The sequence below is a fragment of the Apium graveolens genome, chromosome 6, assembly GCF_009905375.1.
Source record: "Apium graveolens cultivar Ventura chromosome 6, ASM990537v1, whole genome shotgun sequence".
Taxonomy (NCBI): domain Eukaryota; kingdom Viridiplantae; phylum Streptophyta; class Magnoliopsida; order Apiales; family Apiaceae; genus Apium; species Apium graveolens.
In genome coordinates, this window is record NC_133652.1 from 118,927,593 (window position 1) to 118,951,521 (window position 23,929).

Below are 23,929 nucleotides of genomic sequence, written 5' to 3' on the forward strand. Positions count from 1 at the left end.
TTGGAAGAGATTCATGAAGAATTGGAAGCTTAAACTCCTAGGATATGCTTATCTAATCATCAAGAAGGTAAGGGATTTACCTTGGATTTGTTTATGAAGTGAAGCTTGAATTCTTGAAAGTTTTCTTCCTTGGGATGAAGAAAGCCGAGAGCAATATTCTTTGGAGGGGTTTTTCTTTGTTAATTGTATTTGTGGTGGAAAATGGAAGTTGAATGAGATATTTGGGTGGTTAATTGGATGATTAAAGTGAGTGGAGTGTGACTAAGCATGACATCACCTTGGTGACTTCATCATTTACCACTTGTCATTACTTGGTGGTGGAAGCATATTTTATGCTAATCCTTGTTTAATTACTTGATCATCATCCTTAATCCTTGCACTAATCTCTCTTGCATTACTTGTCATTTAATTGTTTTACGACTCGTTTATCGTTTGAGGGACCATATCCGGGATCTTATTACTTGGGTTCCCCTAAACCTTTCTCAATATTTTATATTCCTTTTATGATCCTCTCTTATAATCCTTGAATTTAAATCCTCTTAATCATGTTACCTTATACTCAATTCTTTCGGTATCTGGTGGATTTTCAGGAAAAATTAAAGTGTTTGAATTTGGATTCTGGCGATCTTTACATACACTTATATACCATATAGAGTACTAATAAGATCTCAGAATATCAATAAAAGAATTATTACATAGTGTGGCATGAAAAGTTTTCTTATTCAGCATAATCAGTAAAATCACTATTCATAAGGTTTACAAAAAGTCCAAAACTTTTGGGGTTATTATAATCTCCCCTCCCTAAAAGGATTCTGTCCCGGAATCAGATAGAAAACAAATGGGGGTACTTTTCTAGCATTGTGATCTCTAGTTCCCAAGTTGACTCCTCCACATTATGATTCTTCCATAACACTCTGACTAGCTTGATTACCTTGTTCCGAAGCACTTGCTCCTTTTTATCCATAATCTTCACTGGTTGCTCCACGTGAGTCAGGTCTGGTTGCATGTCCACATGCTCGTATTCCACGATGTGCCTGGCAGTCCGATGATACTTCCTTAGCATTGACACATGGAACACATTACAAACTTATTGTAGGTTCGAGGGTAGGTCTAGCTCGTAAGCTAGCTTCCCAATCCGTCTTAGTATCTCAAAAGGTCTAATGTATCTTGGGCTTAGTTTCCCTTTCTTTCCGATCCTCATCAATCCTTGCCAAGGCTTTCCAAGGGGATATCTTTAACAGCACTAGGTCCCCTACTTCATACTCTGTGTCCTTTCGTTGTCAATTCAGCATACTTCTTATGTCCATCTTGGGCTATGACCGGCCGTCCTCTGATTAGATCTATTATATCCTTGGTCCTTTGGACCACTGCTGGTCCAAGCATCTTGCGTTCTACCACTTCATCCTAACATAAGGGAGATCGACATTATCTTCCCTCAAGGATCTCATAAGGCGACATCTTGATACTGACATACGATCTATTGTCGTAAGAAAACTCAATCCGCGTTAAGTGATCATTCCAAATTCTTTCGAGTCTATTGCACAGACTCTCATTATAGCTTCTAGCATGATAGCTTTTGCTTCTCAATACCCACTCTTTTCTAGTTCGTAATCGTTACTATCTTCCGTACCTAATATTATACTGGTTACACTTTTGCTCGTTAACGTTCTATAACCTTTTAATAACCGCGTCAACCTTAGTATCACGAACGCGTTAGATTCGGAATACCACTATACTAATACCACTTCAACTCTAGTTGCTTCCATCTTCCAAAGTTTCATCAATCATATAGAAGTAAAGAATTTATTGAGAGATCACTATGATCATGAACACTTGTTCTATTGCATAGTTAGTACAGAAGGTGGCCAGCCTTTAGTACTTGATAAGCAATTAAACAACATGTGGTATCCTACTAGGATTCTATCACGGAGATAGATAGTTATTCGGCAATACCTCCCCTTCTGGAAGGGTTGTTCTTCTCAGTTTACACGAAAATGAAAAGAAGAGAAAAGAAAGAATTCAATAGAATTATATAAAAAAATATTGCCACAAAACATCTGGCTTGGAGTCTACCCCTGAACTATAGAGGTTTATCACAGGAGAACAAAACATATATATGTATATATCTCAACATCAAGTATTATAGCATCGCAATTCATGTTCCTGAATCTTTCCCTATTTAGTCCATCATTCTATGGACCCATGCTCTTGCTCGAGCTCATATACAATCACCTTTGAACTCCTTCGATATCGAAAATAGAATCTGGGATTTCATTCTAGACATCATCGTTACTAGAATTCTATGCTTGCACCGCAACCTTCCTCGTATAGTAATACGACTCTCTATTGATAAGAAGGAATAAATATTCAATAGGTAGATAATCGACTTAATTAGTCTATCAATGATAACTTATACATCACCACAACCCGATTAGTGGTACTTAATTTCAACATCCATTACAATACAACTCTCATGGTTGTAATCGGCTCATTATTCAAAGAATCGTTGATGCATTACTATAGTCCACCACGGACCTACTATAGTCATTCGTTTTCCATGAAATCTTAATATCTAACCATACAAAGTCCATAGCTATCGTATCGAATTCTTCTAAGGAGGCAACATGATCACCGTTCATGATTCATGAAGAACACTCATGAATTTGACGTACATATGACATGAAGCAAATAAAATTGTAGAAGAGTTTCAATAAAAGCAACGATAGCAGGTTAATACCATTATTAACCATATGTCTTTATTAGGAGACATGAAGCTCAAAGGTTCATTTAGTCCTTTCGTAACATAGTCCTGTCTTATTATCTAGTTAGGACTTTCTAAGATAGATAGCCCGCTCATGGCAATTATATGAATTAAATCTTTACCAAACTACTATTACGGTTGTGTATCATACAATCATCAGAAGGAATGTCAATCTTTCACACCATAATACAACCTTCACGGATTTAACCATCATCACTGTATTCCTCTGGCACGAGCACCTGTAATTGCCCTCTTACACTTCGAGTGTCGTCCACCTCATTGGCCTTTCCTGATAGTAATAGTTCCTTATAATCAATGTCTTTTGAACGATCTCCAACTAAATTTTCTACCTCATTTCCAATCACTGCTTGTGCAAAAATGCTCTTCCTTACGCTTTGGTGAGAAAAAAAATATCACCATTTTTCTATAAGTTATTGCCTTGGTCTTTAGAGGTTAACATCGCCACGACTGACTCTCGATCATACTTAGGACGTCTCTTATCTTGGGTCCTTCTCGTTTTCACCAATCTCGACCTTCATTGGGTCGATCTATACTTTCTTATGGTTCAACACGTGCATACCTGGCATTATTATAATTACGTCATATTTCCTTTATCAAAATTTCTATTCTTCAGAACTTTGAATATTACCTTTCTCCTTGTAAGACCTCTAAGGTTATCCTTGAATCATTTCCCCCTGTATTCCCTTGATACAGAGCATATCAAAATACCATTTACTAATACTAGGACCATTGTCTATATACTTCTAAAAATTTCTCCACTGATCCTTAAAGGTTGTTGTTACCTTAATCTTTTCCAATTCATACTGTCAAAACTCATATTGTCCCTATTAAGGGTGAAATGCCAACCTGTATGCATTCCCCTAGGATTCATCTCAAGTTATCGAGGTTCTATCCTTAATTCCACCTTTAAAAAGGTACATGCACCCTTCCATGGATAAATCAAGTCATATATCCTTGATAGATTATCTTATTCAATCATTCCCACCTCGATTGTCTATACCAAATTTCACAATAGCATCCTTATTCAAGCTGAGGTCAATCCATATGGCCTCCAAAAGATATCAATGATTATCCGCTTTTCTTTTCTGATTTGGTAATGATAACAGGGATGTTCTGGAAGATATTAGTCATGTTCAACGTGAACTTCTTTTTACTAAAACATTCTTGAAGGTCATTTCCCTCATCCCATTTCTTAATTTCTTGCTTTCCTGTCTCCTCAGTCCATCCGTGTTCCCTTATTAATCCATCGATCTATCTCGGAGTTTCATTGAATACTCCCAACTTAAAGGGGATAATATATATATATATATATCATTTATGCCTTCAACCATCAACTTTAACTCATGGTGAATCACCCTCATCCTGATGATCACAAAATTTTCTATTTCTATTACTACGAGTCTTTAGGGTTTCCTCATACCCAACTCCCTTATCATTCCTCAAACTCTATTGCCTTTATATTCCTTTCCACTTCAGTTTCTTTTTATTTTCCTTTCTATTACAATCATTTCATGAACCCACTAATCATTGACTTCAAACATCACGTCGTTCTGGGATTCTGTCCTCGGGATGAATCTTTCCAAACTTTATAACTTAGATTCATAATTCATCATACTCGTCCGCCTTTGTTCTGGCTCTAAAGCTTTTACCCTATCTCTACAACCTTGGGAAGTACTTTCCCGAAAACAATTGACTAAACTTTAATCGGTTTATTATAACCTCTGCCCCGTGTATTTCTTGGCCTTTCACCAGCAGGTGGCCTCTCTCTTTAAGGATCAGTGGAGAAATTTTTCAGAAGTATATAGACAATGATTTAGTGAATGGTATCTTGATATGCCCTGTGCCTAGGGTGTACCTGATGAAGGATTTAAGGATAACCTTAGAGGTTTTACAAGGAGAAAGGTAATATTCAAAGTTCTCAAGAATAGAAATTTTGTGAAGGAAATATGACGTAATTATAATAATGCCAGGTGGGGCACGTGTTGAACCATAAGAAAGTATAGATCGATCCAATGAGGGTCGAGATTGGTGAAAACAAGGACCCAAGATAAGAGATGTCCTAAGTATGATCGAGAGTCAGTCGTGGCAATGTTCACATCTAAAGACTAAGGCAATGACTTATGGAAAAATGGTGATTTTTTTTCTCACCAGGACTTAAGAGAAGCATTTTCACATAAGCATTGATTGAAATGAGGTAGAAAATTTAATTGGAGGTGGTTAAAATGACATTGATTGTAAGGAAATTTTACTATCAGGAAAGGCCAAAGAGGTGGCCAACACTTTAAGTGTAAGAGGATAATTATCGGCGCTCGTGCCAGAGGAATACAGTGATAATGGTTAATTCCGTGAAAGTTGTAATATGGTGTGAAAGATTGACATTCCTTCTGATGACTGTGGGGTACTCAACCGTAATAGTAGTTTGGTAAAGATTTAATTTATGTAATCGCCGTGAGCGGGCTTTCTATCTTAGAAGGTCCTATCTTGAGATAAGTCAGGGGCATGTTACGAAAGGACTAGATGAACCTTTGAGCTTCATGTCTCCCAGTAAAGAAATATGGTTAATAATGGTATTAGCTTGCTATCGTTGCTTTGATTGAAACTCTTCTGCAATTTTATCTGCTTCATGTCATGTATGTACATCAGGATCAGGAATGTTCTTCACGAATCATGAATGGTGATTATGCTACCTCCTTAGAAGGATTCGATATGATATGAATGGACTCCGTATGTTTAGCTATTAAAACTTCACAGAAAATAAATGACTACAGTAGGTCAACGGTGGACCATAGTAATGCAGAAATGATTCTACGAGTAATGAGCCGATTACTTACAACCATTATAATGGATGTTGAGATTGAGTACCACTAATCGGGTTGTGGTGATGTATAAGTTATTATTGATAGACTATTTAAGTCGATTATCTACCAATTGAATATTTATTCCTTCTTATCAATAGAGGGTCGTATTACTATACGAGGAAGGTTGCGATGCAAGCATAGAATTCTAATAACGATGATGTCTAGAATGAAATCCCAGATTCGATTTTCAATGTCGAGGAAGTATCAAAGGTGATTGGTTATAAGCTCATGCAAGAGCATGGGTCCATAGAATGATGGACGGAATAGCAAAAATATTTAGGCATGTGAAATACGATGCTATAGTACTTGATGTTGATATATATACGTATATGTTTTGTTCTCCTATGACAAACCTCTATAGTTCAGAGGTAGATTCCAAGCCAGATATTTTATGGCAGTATTTTTATATATATACGATTCTCTTCAATTCGTTCTTTTCTCTCCTTTTCATTTCATGTAAGCTGAGAAGAACAACCCTTCCAGAAGGGGAGGTATTGCCGAATGACTATCTATCTGTGTGATAGAAGCCTAGTAGGATACCGCATGTTGTTTAATTGCTTGTCCAGTACTAAAGGCTGGCCACCTTCTGTACTAACTATGCAATAAAACAAGTGTTCATGATCATAGTGATCTCTTAATAAATTCCTTTACTTCTATATGATTGATCAAGCTTCCAAAGATAAAAGCAGATAGAAAATGAGTACTGCAAGTGTGTTGTCTCCAAAATCGAAACGCGTTCTTGATACTAAGATTGACGCGGTTAGTAAAAGGTTATAGAATACTAACGAGCAAAAGTGTATCCAGAATAGTATTATGTACGGAAGATAGTAATGACTACGAACAAGAAAAGAAGGAGTATTGAGAATCAAAAGTTATAGTGCTAGAAGCTATTATGAGAGTCTGTGTAATAGACTTGAAAGAATTTGGAATGATCATTTATCACGGATTGAGTTTTCTTACGACAATAGATCACATGTCATTATCGAGATGTCGCCTTATGAGATCCTTGAGGGAAGACAATGTCGATCTCCCTTATGTTAGGATGAAGTTGTAGAGCGCAGGATGCTCGGACCCGCAATAGTCCAAAGGACCAGGGATATAATAGATCTAATCAGAGGACGGGTGGTAGTAACCCAAGATGGACATAAGAGGTATGCTGATTTGACTCGAAAGGACAAAGAGTATGAAATAGGGGACCTAATAATGTTAAAGGTATCCCTTGGAAAGGATTGATAAGGTTCGGAAAGAAAGGAAAGCTAAGTCCACAAATTGTTGGACCCTTGGAAATATTAAGACATATTGGGAAGTTAGCATGTGAGCTAGACCTACCCCCGAACCTGTAACAAGTTCATAACGTGTTTCACGTATCAATGTTAAGGAAGTGTAATCCGGATGCCAGACAAATAGGGGCATATGAGCGCATAGGCATGCAACCAAACGTAACATATATGGAGCAACCAGGAAGGGTTATAGATCGAAAAGGAACAAGTGCTTAGGAGAAAGGAACAAATGCTAGTCAGGATTTTGTGGCAGAACCATAATGTGGGAAAATTGACTTGAGAGTTAGAAGGCACAATGCTAGAAAAGCATCCCCAACTATTTTCTATCTGATTCCGGGACGGAATCCTTTTAAGGAGGGGAGACTGTAATAATCCCAAAAATTTTGGACTTTTTGTAACCCTTATGAATAGTGATTTTTGCTGATTATGCTGAATAAGAAAACTTTTCATGCCACACTATGTAGGGATTCTTTTATTGATATTCTGAGATTTTATTAGTACTCTATATGATATATAAGTGTATGTAAAGATCGTCAGAATCCAAATTTGAACACTTTGATTTTTCCCGAAATCCACCAGATACAGAAAGAATTGAGTATAAGGTAACATGATTGAAAGGATTTAAATTCAAGGATTATAAAAGAGGATCATAAAAGGAATATAATATATTGAGAGAGGTTAAGGGAACCCAAGTAATAAGATCCCGGTTATGATCCCTCAAATGATAAACGAAAACGAAAGTTAAGTGAACTGTATAACAGATAAGTGGTCATTAGCCAAGTAATTAGGGGTTAATCAAAGAGGTTAATCAATGATGATGTCATCACACCAACAAGAAGAAGATAAGTGTAACAAGATTACCTAAGCTTGATGACCTAAGCATGACAAATGGAGGGATTGGTTGGTTGATTGTGAGCCACAAAATTTTTACCATGGTAACAATCTAATTAACAAAAAAAGGAAGTAACCAAGCTAAACACCACACAAATCATTTAATCAAAATAGAAACATATTTACTTCACTTTTCTTCCCTTGCTCTCGGCCAAAACCAGAGCAGAAACTTAAAACTACCATATCTCCTTCAATACTCACTCAAATGTTGTGTTATATAGCTCGTTGTAAAGGTATTGAGATTTCCTACAACTCTTGTTCACAAGTCTCGTCCAAATAAGCATGTTAAGATCCTCCTTTTTACAGTTCTTTAAATCATACTTTTAGAAACTTCAAAACCTAACTTTGTGTTCTTGATTTCTTTGGAAAGATCAAGCTTGTAGGAGGTTATATTAAAGCTCCCTAAGGCTTCCTAGCAACTTAACACCTACCAAGGAAGGTATCAACTTCAAACTCTAGCTTTTATTTTATGATTCCATTAAGTTTTATTGAAGCATTGTTAGTATTAAGGCTTGATCTTTGAATTTAAGTAGTTTTGGTGGATTTGTATTGGTTTTGAATATTGGGTCTTTGATTGGTTGGATAAATTGGTAAAACTTGGAGTTAGGGACTGAGTTTGTAGTATGATGGTTGAATATTGTTGTATTGGTGGTTGTGAGTGAAATGATGATAATTTAGAGTGTTAATTAAATTGGAAATCGCGTAAACATAAACGTCATAATGCCCGATTTTCCTTAACTGTTCTGTTCTTACCTTTAGGACCCGTGAACTCACTGAAATATTCTAAAATTTGCCATGTTTAGATAGTTCATGTTACGAGCTTCGTTTTGATATGTGGTTCGCTTGAATCCGATGTACGGTTTAGGAGAAACGACCGTTTTAAGTAATGGCGTTTCGCGAACGAACCATTACCCCTCGCCTTACTTTGAAACCTTGGTTAAGGTCCTTAAATGACTAATTAGAGTATGAAACAATTATGTAAAGTGGGTTAGGCAGTTGGTAGAGTACTCGCAAAAGAATCGCCTTAAAATTCTTAATGGTTAATTTATTAAAAATGGTGGAGCCGAGGGTGCTCGAACGACTTATGTGATTCGTTAAGCATAGAAGTGACCATAAGCGAACGTTAGGGTTCAATTGGTTAAAGTCTAGTTTCTTTAGCGACCGGGGTTTAATTCCAACTTATGTTGTTGTTCATAGGTTATCGGAGCCACTCTAAGCTTAAGTCTATCTGGGAACGTTCAGGCAAGTTTTCTACCCGTTATACTGTTGTTGTGATGTATATATGTATATGCATTATCTTGTGATAAGTGCATGATTGTTATTAGCAAATCCTGCGATATATTGGAGCATGCTGATATGGTATATATGCATGCCTGTTTCGTAATATTGATATCTAATTGTTGATTCAAATGCTTATAAGTTGCATAATACCTATGCTAGAGATAAGCAGTAGTTGCGTATACCCTTAGTATAGGGGACTCAAAGGTGAACATTTTCTAAATCGGGAGTCGATGTTCCCGAGTATAATATATACATATTTATATATATATATATAGATATAGTTTTCAAAACTATTAATCGAATAAGGTTTATTCGATAACTTTATTTTATTTAATGAATATTATTTTGAATATTCATTCGAGGACTTATGACTCCGCTTATTTTATTAAATGAATATTATTTTGAATATTCATTCGAGGACTTATGACTCCGCTTCTTTTATTAAATAATATTCTTTATTTTATTAAAGAATAATGTTTCGATAATCAAACTCATTTTCGATTATTCAAATAAAGATCGTACTTTCGTATAAGTATATCTTTGGTTATTTATTATTCATTTCAAGTATGAGTTTTAAAACTTCTACTTCAATTATTTTTATAGAGATTATCCTTTATGAGAATATTATTTAAATAATAATATTCAGATATTCTCCAACATATTGGGATTGATTTATTTTATTAAATCAGCATTACTCCAAACATTCTTAAAAATGTTTTCGAGTCTTCAAAATGATTTTAAAAGTTAGAGCGGATCCCAAACTCGTTTTCAAATTTAAGATCTTCCTTTCGAAGGGGATTTAAATACTCGCTTAAAAATTGAGGGATCCGGCTTTGTGGTGTATTTTATATTCGCAACGAGGTTGCAGTTTTGATAAAAGAATTTGATTACTTGCCCAACGTTCGGGGAGTAAGTCCATCCAATTAAGTCGGCATAAGCGACAGGCCGGGGTACTGTCTATCACAGTGTAAGTGGTTGGGTGGCAGTCCATCAACGCGTAAGAGGCCGGGTGGCGGTCCAGCACAAGGTCCTAATGTGGCCAGGGTGATGACCGGGTGGGGATTCATCCATCTACTAGTAGAAAAGGTTACTTATTGGTATCTTTGCCTGATCAGCAAGATATCAGGTTTATGCCACGGTTTTCTCCTTTCCAAATTCATTGGATATTGCAACTGTGTTTATAATTTTCATAACAGAGGTTTTCAAGGAGTGTATGAAATATATATATATATATATAGGTGTGTGTATATATATCGGGACTTAATGAAGTATCTCGTAACTTCATTATTTATAATGATATTTCAAAGATTGAATCTATTCAAGTCTTTTCTTGTAGTCTCATCTATGTCATGAACTTTTGAAACTGATGATACCTTGAACGGTGGTAGTTCAAGTAGTATCCGGAAAAGATATAAGTATATTGGAGTATCTTGTAACTTCATCTGTTCAACTTATATCTGGTTAATGATTATCTTATGCATGACAAAGATTTTCACAAAAATGTTGAGACAAGGTTAGATATATGATATCACCTTGCAACGATATTTTTATACGGTTATAAACTGGAACTCTGTGTATATTATGCATGGAAGAGGACTTCCAAGATTTTGAAAAGTATATATGTATATACTGAATATTTTGTGACTTGGTCGCGTTAAGATATCAACTTGGTTCATTTCTTCTTAGTCAAGACTTTCTTGAGTACTATGAGAATGCTCATATATTGTAAATTATTATACATACTATTTCGGTGGGCTTGTTGCTCACCTTTACTTTCTTCTTTCATCACACAACATCAGATAGACAAGATGAACAGGACCAAGCTCTCAATTCACGAGCGGATAGGAAACGTTCCGAAGTTTCCTATAGGCGTTGATGTCGCTGTAGCTGAGGTAGGAACTACCAATAGGCTAGGCTTTCAACTTTTGATGTACCAGACTTATGTATCTTTATGAATTGTAATAATGGCAAAGAAATGTAATTTATTCAAAAACCCTTTTAAGGTGTAATGGCATATAATTGTGGAATAAAATAACTCGTGTTATTTTTGGATATTCATCTCTGTGACTATAACTTGTAGTGTGTGTGTTTATTGTGGGGTCACAGTACGGAGTAGTTGATTGTTTATTAAGATTGGGTGTTATTAAGGGAAATGGAACTCGTGACAACCCGGATCCCCGACCCCGGATTTGGGGGTGTTACATGAAACAAGTTTGATATCTTAACTTGACCAAGTCGCAGAATATTCAGTATATATGTATATATACTTTTCAAAATCTTGGAAGTCCTCGTCCATGCATAATATACACAGAGTTCCAGTTTATAACTGTATAAAAATATCGTTGCAAGGTGATCTCATATATCTAATCTTGTCTCAACGGTTTTCTGAAAAACTATGTCATGTATAAGATAATCATTTACTAGATATAAGTTGAAAAGATGAAGTTACTAGATACTCCAATATACTTATATCTTTTCTCGAATACGACTTGAACTACCACCGTTCAAGGTATAATCAGTTTCAAAAGTTCATCACATAGATGAGACTACAAGATAAGACTTGAATAAAATTAATCTTTGAAATATCATTCAAAAGAAATGAGGTTACGAGATACTTCATTAAGTCCCGATATATATATACAACTATATATATATATATATCTCATACATTCCCTGAAAACCTCTTTCATGACAAGTATAAACAGAGTTGTCATATCCAATGAATTTGGAAAGAAGAGAATTTTGGCATAAACCCAATATCTTGTTGATCAAGCAAATATACCCATAAGAAACCTTTTCTACTGTAGATGGATGAATTCCTCACCGGTTATCACCCTGGCCGCATTAGGACCTCGCGCTAGACCGTTACCCGGCCACTCACGCGTGGATGGACTGTCAACCAGCCTCTTACACCTTTATAGACTGTACCCCGACTTGTCGCTTATGCCGACTCAATTACATGGACTTACCTCCCGAACATTGGGCAAGTAATCAAATTATTTTCTCAAAACAGCAACCTCGTTGCGAATATAAAATACACCATAGAGCCGGATCCCTTAGATTTTTGAGCGAGTATTCAAGTCCCCTTCAAAAGGAAGATCTTAAACTTTGAAAATGTGTTTTGGAATCCGCTCTAACTTTTGAAATCATTTTGAAGACTCGAAAACATTTTAAAGAATGTTTAGAGTAATGATGATTTAATATAATAAATCAGTCCCGATATATTAGAAAAAATCTGAATATTATTATTTAAATAATATTCCCATAAAGGATAATATTTATCTAAATAATTGAATTAGAAGTTTTAAAACTCATACTTCAAAAGAATAATAAATAACAAAAGATATACTTATACGAAAGTACGATCCTTATTTGAATAATCAAAAATAAGTTTGATTATTATTCAAAACCATCGAATATACCTTATTCAATTAATAGTTATAGAAATCTATATATATATACATATATTACACTCGGGAACATCGACTCCCGGTTTAGAAAAATGTTCACCTTTGGGTCCCCTATACTAAGGATATACGCAACTACTGTTTATCTCTAGCATATGTATTATACAGTTTATAAGCATTTGAATTGATAATACAATATCAAGATTTCACAACATGCATATATATATATATATATCATATCAACATGCTCCAATATATCGCAAGATTTGCTAATAACAGTCATGCACTTTTCTCAAGATAATGCATCAATATATTTACATCACAACAACAGTATAACGGGTAGAAAACTTGCCTGAGCGACTGGGGGTGGTAAAAGGCCCGGGGCGAGTATGGTAACCTATAAACAACATATAAGTTGGAATTAAACCACAGTCGGTTAAGAAACTAGACTTTAACCAATTGGACCCTAACGTTCGCTTTTGCGCTTAACGATTCACATAAGTCACTCAAGTACCCTCGGCTCCACCATTTTTAATAAATTAACCGTTATGAATTTTAAGGCGATGCTTTCGCGAATACTCTACCAACTGACCCTTTAACCTTACATAATTGTTTCTTACTCCAAATAGTCAATTATGGACATTAACCAAGGTTTCAAAGTAAGGCGAGGGGTAAAGGTATGTTCGGGAAATGCCGTTACTTAAAACGGTCATTTCTCCTAACCGTACATCGGATTCAAGCGAACCATATATCAAAACGAAGCTTATGACACAATCTAGTTAAACATGGGAAAGTCACAGATTCAACAATTAGCTCTCTGTCCTGAACACTAAGAACAAGCAGTTGTATGAAAATGGGCATTACGACGACTATGTTTACGCGATTACCAAGTTTTAAACCACTCCAAACAACCATAATTCAACTTACAACCAACAATGCAACCAACCCTCATCCAACTTACTACATCAGTCCCAAAACTCAAGATTTTCTAATTCATTCAACCCCAAACATGAACTACTCACTATACTTAAGTTTCATTAACTATAAACAAGGTTCAAACATCCAAATCACTACAAATCCAATCCAAACTTTAAACACACAAGCATCATGCTTCTCTTTACTATAACAATCAAAACCATTCCTAATACTCAAAAGGAAAGCTAGGGTGTGGAGGTGTTATACCTTCCTTGGAGTGATTAGAGTAGCTAGGAAGCCTTAAGAAGCCTTGAGATAGCCTAGGAATGCTTGGATCTTAAAGGAAAAACAAAGAAGCCAAAGTTAGTAACTTGAAAACACTATTCATCATCTTCTTCCTTGATTCATTGGAAGAGATTCATGAAGAATTGGAAGCTTAAACTCCTAGGATATGCTTATCTAATCGTCAAGAAGCTAAGGGATTTACCTTGGATTTGTTTATGAAGTGAAGCTTGAATTCTTGAAAATTTTCTTCCTTTGGATGAAGAAAGCCGAGAGCAATGTTCTTGGGAGGGGTTTTTCTTTGTTAATTGTGTTTGTGGTGGAAAATGGAAGTTGAATGAGATATTTGGGTGGTTAATTGGATGATTAAAGTGAGTGGAGTGTGACTAAGCATGACATCACCTTGGTGACTTCATCATTTGCCACTTGTCATTACTTGGTGGTGGAAGCATCTTTTATGCTAATCCTTACTTAATCGATTGATCATCATCCTTAATCCTTGCACTAATCTCTCTTGCATTACTTGTCGTTTAATTGTTTTACGACTTGTTTATCGTTTGAGGGACCATATCTGGGATCTTATTACTTGGGTTCCCCCAAACCTTTCTCAATATTTTATATTCCTTTTATGATCCTCTCTTATAATCCTTGAATTTAAATCCTTTTAATCATGTTACCTTATACTCAATTCTTTCGGTATCTGGTGGATTTTCGGGAAAAATCAAAGTGTTCAAATTTGGATTCTGGCGATCTTTACATACACTTATATACCATATAGAGTACTAATAAGATCTCAGAATATCAATAAAAGAACTGTTACATAGTGTGGCATGAAAAGTTTTCTTATTCAGCATAATCAGCAAAATCACTATCCATAAGGTTTACAAAAAGTCCAAAATTTTAAGGGTTATTACATGTCCTTTTGGTACTTTTGCATTCAGAAGAGTTCTTTTGGACTATGTGGAGCACCAACCACTTTTCAGAGATGCATGATGGTTATCTTCTCTGATATGATTGGAAATAATGTAGAAGTGTTCATGGACGATTTCTCAGTCTTTGGAACTTCTTATGATGAATGCTTGCACAATCTTGGGTTAGTGCTGAAAAGGTGCGTTGAGACCAATTTGGTTCTCAATTGGGAGAAATGTCATTTTATGGCGCGCCAAGGCATCATTCAGGGTCACAAGGTTTGTAGTAAGGGTCTTGAGGTGGACAAAGCCAAGGTGCGGGTTATTGAAAATCTTCCTCCACCAAATTCTATAAAGAGAATTCACAATTTTCTGGGTCATCCGGGTTTCTGTAGGCGGTTCATCAAGGACTTCTCAAAAATTTTGTGCAATCTTCTAGAGAAAGATGTTCCTTTCAAGTTTGATGACGAGTGCCTTGCCGCTTTTGAGATATTAAAGAAGAGATTAATTACGACATATGTCATAACTGCACCTGATTGGTCTGAACCGTTTGAAATGATGTGTGATGCAAGTGACTATGCAGTTGGAGCAGTTCTTCGGCAAAAAAAGAACAACATATTTCATGTAGTCTACTATGCTAGTAAGACTCTTAATGGTGCTCAACTGAACTACACCACTACTGAGAAGGAACTTTTGGCTATTGTCTGTTTTAAGAAATTTTGATCTTATCTGCTTGGGACGAAGGTGACAATTTTCACTGATCACGCTGCCAGTCGATATTTCATCTCGAAGAAGGACTCAAAGCCTAGATTGATTAGATGGGTTCTTTTACTTCAAAAGTTTGAATTAGAGATCAATGACATAAAAGGGACTGAAAATCAAGTCGCCGATCATCTCTCGCATTTAGAGGACCCAGTGGCTACTTCACAAGATAAGTATATGATTAACGAATCTTTTCCCGATGAACAATTATTTGGAGTGCAAGCAAAAGAACCGTGGTTCACCGACATTGTGAACTACGTTGTGAGTAACGTTATGCCTCCAGATTTGACTTCCGCTCAAAGGAAGAGGTTTCTGCATGAAGTGAAGTGGTATATGTGGGATGATTAGTTTCTTTTTCGACAAGGAGCTGACCAAATCATCAGGAGATGTATTTCTTACAGCGAAACGGGGGGCATCTTGCGAAAATTGCCACTCAACGGCTTATGAAAGACATTATGGTGGAGAAAAGACAGCATCTCGTATTCTTCAAGCAGATTTCTTTTGGCTGACTTTGTTTAAAGATGCTCATCAGTTCGTTTTGAAATGTGATTGATGTCAACGTGTGGGTAATATGTCCAAGAGGGATGAGATGCCTCTTAATGTGCTTCTCGAGGTTGAAACCTTCGATGTTTGGGGAATTGATTTCATGGGGCCATTTGTCTCATCTTGTAACTATCGTATATCTTGTTGGCGATTGATTATATTTCAAAATGGGTTAAAGTTAAGGCGTTTCTAATGAACGATGCGAAGGTAGTGCTAAATTTTCTTCACAAACTGATATTCACAAGATTTGGGACTCCAAGAGTCATAATCAGTGATGAGGGGTCGCATTTTTGCAATCGCAAATTCATTGCCATGATGCAAAGGTATAATGTGAATCATCACATTGCAACAGACTACCATCCGCAGACTAATGGTCAAGCTGAGGTATCTAACAAAGAGATCAAGCGCATCTTAGAGAAAGTTGTGTGTCCATCGAGAAAAGATTGGTCTTTGAAGCTTGATGAAGTTGTTTGGGCGTACAGAATAGCATACAAGACTCTGTTGGGTATGTCACCGTATTCGTTGGTTTTTGGTAAGGGGTGTCAGTTACCAGTGGAACTCGAGTATAAAGCGTATTGGGCTTTGAAGAAGTTAAATCTTGATTTGGATGCAGCTGGAAAGAAGAGGATACTTCAATTGAATGAACTCGACGAGTTTAGACTTCAAGCGTATGAAAACAACAAAATGTATAAGGAGAAAGTCAAGAGGTGGCACGATAGGGGTCTAGTGCTCAAATCATTTATGTCGGGGCAACAAGTTTTTTTGTTTAACTCTTGTGTTCGTCTTTTTCCTGGAAAGTTGAAGTCAAGGTGGTCAGGGTCGTTTGTTGTCAAAACTGTGTTTCCACATGGAGCGGTGGAGATTTTTGAGAATGATCTGGGCCAAGCATTTAAGGTAAATGGTCAGAGGTTGAAGCATTACTATGGTGACACAGCAACCCATGAGGTGGTTAGTGCCCTTTTATTGTCCGTTTGATCTCGCATTACTATGACAAGCTAACGACATAAAGCAAGCGCTTCTTGGGAGGCAACCCAAGTTTGTTGTACATTAGTAGATAGAGGAAGAAGAAAGAAAGGAGAAAAGCACAAAAAAATCAAAAAAAAAATCAGAGCCAACTACAGTAGCACGGCGCACCCGCATTGAGGAAGCGGCGCGGCTGCGCCACTTTTCCAGGAACAGAGTGCGCCCGCGCTGCCTAGCGGGGCAGCTGCACTGAAAAGGCAGAAGTGCGGCGCGCCCGCGCTGCCCCCTGAATCCAAAAAAATAAAAGCTAGGAAAAGAGAAAATCGGGGACTTATTCCAAAAATCAATTTCTACCCAAATTTTACTCTTCCACATCCCAAAATTCCCTCTCCAAATCAAACCCATTATTCCTACTATTCCCATAATAATTCTCACTTCTATTCTATAACTAATTATCTCCCAACCTCCCATATATACATACACTTATACACAAACTTCTCCATCACATCTCAAATTCTCAAACACAATTCTCTCAAACACTTATCTGTTATTCTCTCTTATTCAATCCCAATGGCACCCAAATGACAACGAACTCAAGTAAGCAACAACACCATTGATTCTTCGAGTGCAGGTGATGTAAGGCCAAGGTTTTCAACTCCCGAGGCTGAAGCGGAGTATACGAGGCTTCTCTCAAAGCCTATAGCCAAGGAGCGTGGTTTTCTGCCATCAGGGAAAGATGGTAAGTTATTAGAGATGATCTTGGAGATGGGCTGAGTTGCTTTTTGCGAGGCACCCGCTGCTGTGCGCATGAGTGTGATTCGTGAGTTTTATGCTAATGCAAAGGCGGAAAAGAATGGTTTCAATATGGTTAGAGGGGTGACAGTGGAGTACAGTGCAGAGGCGATAAGGAGGGTGATTGATCAGCCCGCGAGGAAGCCTGAATAAGATATCTGGAATGAGAAGACTCTGGAGGAGTTTGCTTTGGATTTGATAATTGCTACTCCGTGTGTGCCTGAGACTCACTGGAAGTTCAAGAGGGGCACGTCTGATTATTCCACTTTTCATGTTTCATGCATGAACAGGTTTGCACGTGCATGGAATTCGTATATTTATTCTAACATCATGCCATCTTCTCACATGCATGATGTTATTGTGGAGCGTGCGCGGTTGTTTTGGGGTATTTTAAAGGGGGACTATGTGGACCTTGGTATGGTTATTCACCAAGGGATTCTGAGATTTTTGCGAGGGAGTACTACGGGTTTTATACCCTATTTGTCCATTGTGATGAAGTTGTATGTGGCAGTTGGTATTCATTGGCCAGCACATGAGCAGCTGCAACTCTCTAGTACCCCGATTGATAGTTCGAACTTGTTGAACATGACTGAGTGGGGATGAGTTAAGCCTGATTTGAAGGGGTTTGGTTACTCTTTTGACCATCTGCCAAGTGGAAGGCCGCGCGATCAGATGTATGCTGGTGGGACGGCACAAGCAAGTAAGGCAACTTGGAGAGCTTAGTTGGGTGAAGAGGCTGGGCCATCACAGCAGCAGCAGGAGGAAACAGAAGTAGATGTTGGAGTTGGTATGAGTTCGACGCAGTATAGGCATTTAGCGAGGAGGATGGATGTTATGCATGACATTCATAGCAGGTTTGCACGTGATCTCATCCAGGCATTAGGGACTACATTCAGAGCCATATATGTTGATATCCAGTGGCCAGTATTTGGTGAGGACTCCGTGTATCCACCTCCAGACACGCCTGACACTCCACCCATTGGGGGTGAGGATCCTGATTCGGAGTAGGTATGCCTGATTACTTACTATTACCTTCACTTCGGATAGTGAAAAATTTAAGTTTGGGGGTAGTAGTTGAAGGAATATGTTTTTTGTGAGTCGCATATAGTTTGCATATTTTATGATAGTTTAGTGCATATAGTTACACTTTTGCCATGTAGTAGTTTTTTATGATAGTTGTTCATATAGTTTCATGCATTTGCATAATAACATGATCCCGTAGATGATTTTTCTGATTAATTTGAGATATTAATGCTAGTGTAGTGATGTCGTATTTAGTGATGTTAAGTCTTATGGAATTGATTTGCATGCTAGAGACAACTGTATTTCACTAAGTCTTATAGGTTGCTTAAGTGCTAGATCATGGTTATGGTTTATTGGATTGTCGAGGTTTAATCGCTTGTTTATATTTAGAATTTAGGATATTCTCTTAATAATAAATTAACATGGATATTTAAAAAATTGGAGAAATTGGATTTCATTGCTAGTTGTTGTGGCTAGGTGTCAAATGGCTAGTAGCCGGCTCATATTTATATGAGTAGTCTAGGGTTGAACGAGATGGAGTGAAACACACTCATTCAGAAATTTATACCAAGAAAAAAAAAGAAGAAAAAAGAAAAAAATAAGTGTTATGTATAATTGATCACGAGTGGGCTCTTTAGTACTCGAGTTATCAAGTTCTTAGGGGACTTCGTGCCTAGTGACCTAAGGATTTTTATAGTCTAGGACTCGCTAACCTAACGCTCGCTATATGGGTACTATTGTATAAGTCTTTTGTGAACCTCACTCATTGCACGGTCAAATAAGCATATTTGTGTTGTTTATGTGTTATGAATAAAAGCATGAATCCAAATAAAACTCCAATATAAGAATTGAAGTGTTATAAGTTATTTTGAGTCTAGCTCTTATTTTATTTATAACCTTGTGATTGCTTTGATGAGTAGTGAGTCATGATTATTGATCTAGTTGCGATAGTATATCTGTAAGCATTTGCACACACGCACGTCTCTGGTTTGTAGGTTAATTTGTGGGGTTTGATTGATCTTTATGTGAATAACTGCATTTGTTGAGATGTTGCTTGTTGATTGGTTTAGTTATTCTATGGGGATCGTTGCATTCATATAATTGCATTCATGTATTTTTATTTCTTATTCTTTGAGTCTGTTTATGCTTGAGGACAAGCATCGATTCAAGTTTGGGGGTATGTTGAGTGGAATTTATGACACTTTATAACGCTCCATTAAGCTTTGAAATGATGTTTTTGTACTCCAGTTATTGGTGCTTTAATGTGTTTTCTAGTATTTTTGCATTTCAGGCATTTATCCGGAATTCAGGTGAATTAGCATTGATTTGATGCTAATATGGTGTTAGGATGGTGTCCAAGGAATAAAGGCTCGTGAAGACTAACTCATTGCAGCAAGAAAAGAATAAAAAGAAGTTTTTTCCTGAAGACCGGCATGCCCGCGCCCGAGGAGCAGAAACACAGCGCGCCTGCGCTGGTCAAGCGCGCGGCCGCGCCAGGTCGTGAATTCAGAATCCTGATTCTTGTGGGATTTTGATTGGATGGACTTCTATTATGCATGGGCTGCTATACATACATAAATAAAGGTCGTTTTTTAGAAGAAGACGTACCAGAGCTAAGAAGAAGGTTGTAAGAAGACCGTATAGCACAATCCGACGAAGGCGAAGAAGATCTAGTTTTATACTTGTGATTCTTTGTTCTAAGTTGTAACTTTAGATGCTAGTTTTCTTATTCGTGAACCTATACTCTTGTTTCGTACTTGGTTTATTATTTATTCAATATAAAGACTACGTTTATTATACCATGTTTTCATCGGAACCCACATTGATGATGAGTCTAATTATGGGCTAATCGTTATCGCGGGGTTCTAACGGATTTATTTATGGATTTCTTTAGTTAATTTGTTTCCATGCCTTAGTGTGTGGTGATTGTATGATAACCTAGTTTTGGTTGCGCTTATTCGTCTTGTGAGCGTCGCGAACTTATAAGATAGTGTGTTAATCTTTAATGAAGCGATAGTGAATTTAAGGATTTAGAACTTGCCATGCTAGCATAGGTTCATGTATTTGATATGCATGATGCGTAGGTAATTTTAACCATCTTACTTGACCTATGTAATCACAATAGATAACTTGTGCATTAAGCCATTATGTTGTCAAATTCTATAGACATATAGGTTCTTAATATAATTGGTGTCTAATCAGCTTCTATCTCTTTTGTGGATGTCTGGTAGTATATTATTCGTGCAATGAAAGTTGTCGTTTAGCAATTTCGTGTTATCTGATTAGTGTCATCACCATTACATGCCAAGGTTAAGAACGAAAAGGCTATTGAATAAAGTATTTAATGATGTTAGAATCCCATGTTTGTATCATATATTTTTCAACTCTCTTTAATCTCTTAAATAATGGTCTCTAGTATAATTCTCAGTAGTTAATCGTAGTATAATCAAAACCCAATTTGTTATTCGTCTTAGCATTGAATAATAGCCATATCATTATTGCATAAGTGTATAAATCACAAAGTTAACCTTAACCAATGTCTGTGGGAACGAACTAGAAATAATTCTACATTACTTGCGATCGCGTATACTTTCGTGAATTATTAGCGCGTGCTTAGCGACTAACAAGCTCCTGCATTCTTAAGTTCACAAGCCATAACAAGATAATTAAAGACACCAAAGTTAGTTATGTAAGATACATTGGGGATGTCATCTTTGTGCATTTTGATCTGATTGTAACAGCCGAAGCCATCCATGAAACTCAGCATCTCGTGTCCAACGACGGTATCGAGCAGGGTATCAATCCTTGATAGGGGATAGAAGTCCTTAGGACATGCATCATTCAAGTCAGTGAAGTCGATGCACATTCTCCACTTTCTATTGGTCTTCTTGACCGTTACGGGGTTGGCCAACCACTCAGGGAATTGTACTTCTTCTATGAATCTAGCTTCTAGGAGCTTCTCGGCCTCATATTTAATGGCTTCCAGCCTGTCAGGGGCATAAGTTCTGTTCTTCTACTTCACGGCCTTTTGAGTTGGATCGACGTTCAACTTTATGAGTTATAAGATTGGTGTTAATCCTGGGCATATTAGTTGTCGTTCAAGTAAACATATCACCGTTCTTTTGTAAGAACGTTGTCAATTGGCCCTTCAGGGGCTTGTTCAAAGATGCTCCAATATATGTGACCTTCTCTGGGTCTAAGGAGTCTAGGGAAATTGGGACTAATCCTCTGCTGGCTTCCCTTGAAGTTCTTCATTCTCATGGAAATCCATGTCTTCTATGGGGGAACTTGCCGCCCAGTTTCATCTTGCCTAAATGCTGCAACATAACAAATGTGGGCCATTTTATGATCTTCTTTTGCCTCACCAACAAAGTTCTTAGTCGAGAACTTCAGCACCATGTGGTAGGTTGAGAGCACAACCTTCGCATGGATCCATGTTCTTCCCATGATAGCATTGTAAGTAGAGGTTGCCTTAACAACATGAAAGTTTAACATTTGTATGGCCTCTCTAGGCTCTTCCCTAATATTCACGGGAAGTTGTATCGCTCCTTCGACTTTGCATTTCACTTGGTTAAACCCGTAGGTGGGTGCGTTGGACGAAGTTAATTGGGAGTCATTGTACCCTATCCTTAGGAACGTGTCATGGAACTGAATATCCATGAAATCTCCATTGTCCACTAGGACCCTCAAAACAGGACAATTCCCAATTACCAGAGTGATAACTAGAGGCTCATCCTGAGTAAATTTCAAACCTTCAAGGTCGGGGTCACTGAACTCGAGCGTTATCTCTGACTTAAAACGCTTAGATGGCTTTTTGACTATACTCATTAATAATCTTGCATAAACTTTTCGAGAGTTCCTTGTAGTCCCGGCTGATGTAGGGTCACCTAAGATCATGTTGATTACTGGCCCTTGGGGCTGTGGGTTATGATCCCTGTCGTTTCCTCTTCGATCATCATCTCTTCGTCTTCGATCATTATCTCTTTTTTGGCCTCCAACCTCCTCACCCTTGGTGAAGCGTCCGAGCTTTCCTGTTCGAATCAAATACTCAATCTTATCCTTGAGTTTCCTACAATCATCTTACCAACATCTTTATGGAACCTACTGTATCGTCCTTTATCTCTTTTTTCGGAGTCTCCCCTTAATGACTCTGGCCATCTGAACTCTTTTTCCATCTCAATTTCCATAATTATTTGGCTCCTTGGAGCGTTCAATCTTGCATATTCAGTGAACCTTGGTGGTTGATTCTTCTTAAAAGAGGATTCGGAGCTTTTGCCAGTTCGAGGATATTTGTCATTAGCGTCATAATCCTAATTTATCTTCCGCTTCTTGTTACCCATGTGCTCATTATTTACCACCGTCTTCTTAATACTTTCCTCTACCTTGATATACTTTTCGGCTCTAACCTGGAGCTGCAACATACTTTCAAGAGAGCATTTGGCCAGGGACGTCTTGAACAACTCATCTCTAGTCCCTTGCTGTAGGGCTATCATAGCTACCTTGTTGTCGAGATCCGGGACCTTCAGGGCCTCCTTCGTGAATCGGTTCAGGTAGTCTTTAAGGGACTCCTTTGCTCGTTGGACTAAACCCTTGATAGAAGCCGAACTCTTCTCGTATACTCTGCTGCTGATGAACTGCTTGATGAAAACTTGGCTCAAATATTTGAAAGATCCAATCGAGTTGGGGGTAAACGACTATACCACCTTTGAGCCATACCCGACAGGATTTGAGGAAAGGCCCGACACTTGATAGCTTCGTTCACGAGCTGTAGGGCATTAAAGAACGTCCTAACATGATTATCCGGGTCGCCAGTTCCATCATATGCCTTGCTGATGGGCATCTTAAACTTCCTCGAGATGTGAGCATTCATTATCTCTTCATTGAATGGTGGATCTTGATCATCAGGATCTCCTAGGGGCATGAAATCACTTGGAGCAGCCCTTGGGGTCGCATCCCTTTGTCTTGGTGTTGGACCATCCAGGTCTATAATATGAAGAAAATCGCTTTGTCTTGGCACAAATGGGAGTCTAAGTGCCTGGTTCATCTCTAGATCACGCTTCAGCCTTTGGATCTCGGCTTTGTGAGCCCGGATCCTTGCTTGTACATCTTGGGGAATCTTCCCTTGAGTGCTCCTAGGCTATTGATAACCATTAGACATTGGTTCCTTGCCAGCACGTCTCCTCCTTGGAGCGACTTCATCGTCTGATGAGTCGGAGTCTCTAGTAGAGTAGGGTCCAGAGAA

At 37.6% G+C, this 23,929-nt stretch overlaps 1 protein-coding gene across 1 annotated transcript; it reads right to left on the reverse strand.

Moving 5' to 3' along the window:
- Nucleotides 1–21,963: 21,963 nt before the first annotated feature.
- On the reverse strand, nucleotides 21,964–22,874 carry LOC141665416 (uncharacterized). The gene is made up of 2 exons (XM_074471401.1): nucleotides 22,772–22,874; nucleotides 21,964–22,718 (listed from the first exon to the last, which is right to left on the reverse strand). Exons 1-2 carry the CDS (start codon nucleotides 22,872–22,874, stop codon nucleotides 21,964–21,966), a joined length of 858 nt encoding a protein of 285 aa, XP_074327502.1.
- Between the last annotated feature and the right edge of the window lie 1,055 nt (nucleotides 22,875–23,929).

Excerpts from the sequence above, each read along its gene's own strand:
- LOC141665416 (XM_074471401.1), bottom strand. The coding sequence starts at position 22,874 with ATGGAAATTGAGATGGAAAAAGAGTTCAGATGGCCAGAGTCATTAAGG. Across the intron at positions 22,719-22,771 it reads TAGGTTCCATAAAGATGTTG|GAAAGCTCGGACGCTTCACC; the intron begins GTAAGATGATTG and ends TGATTCGAACAG.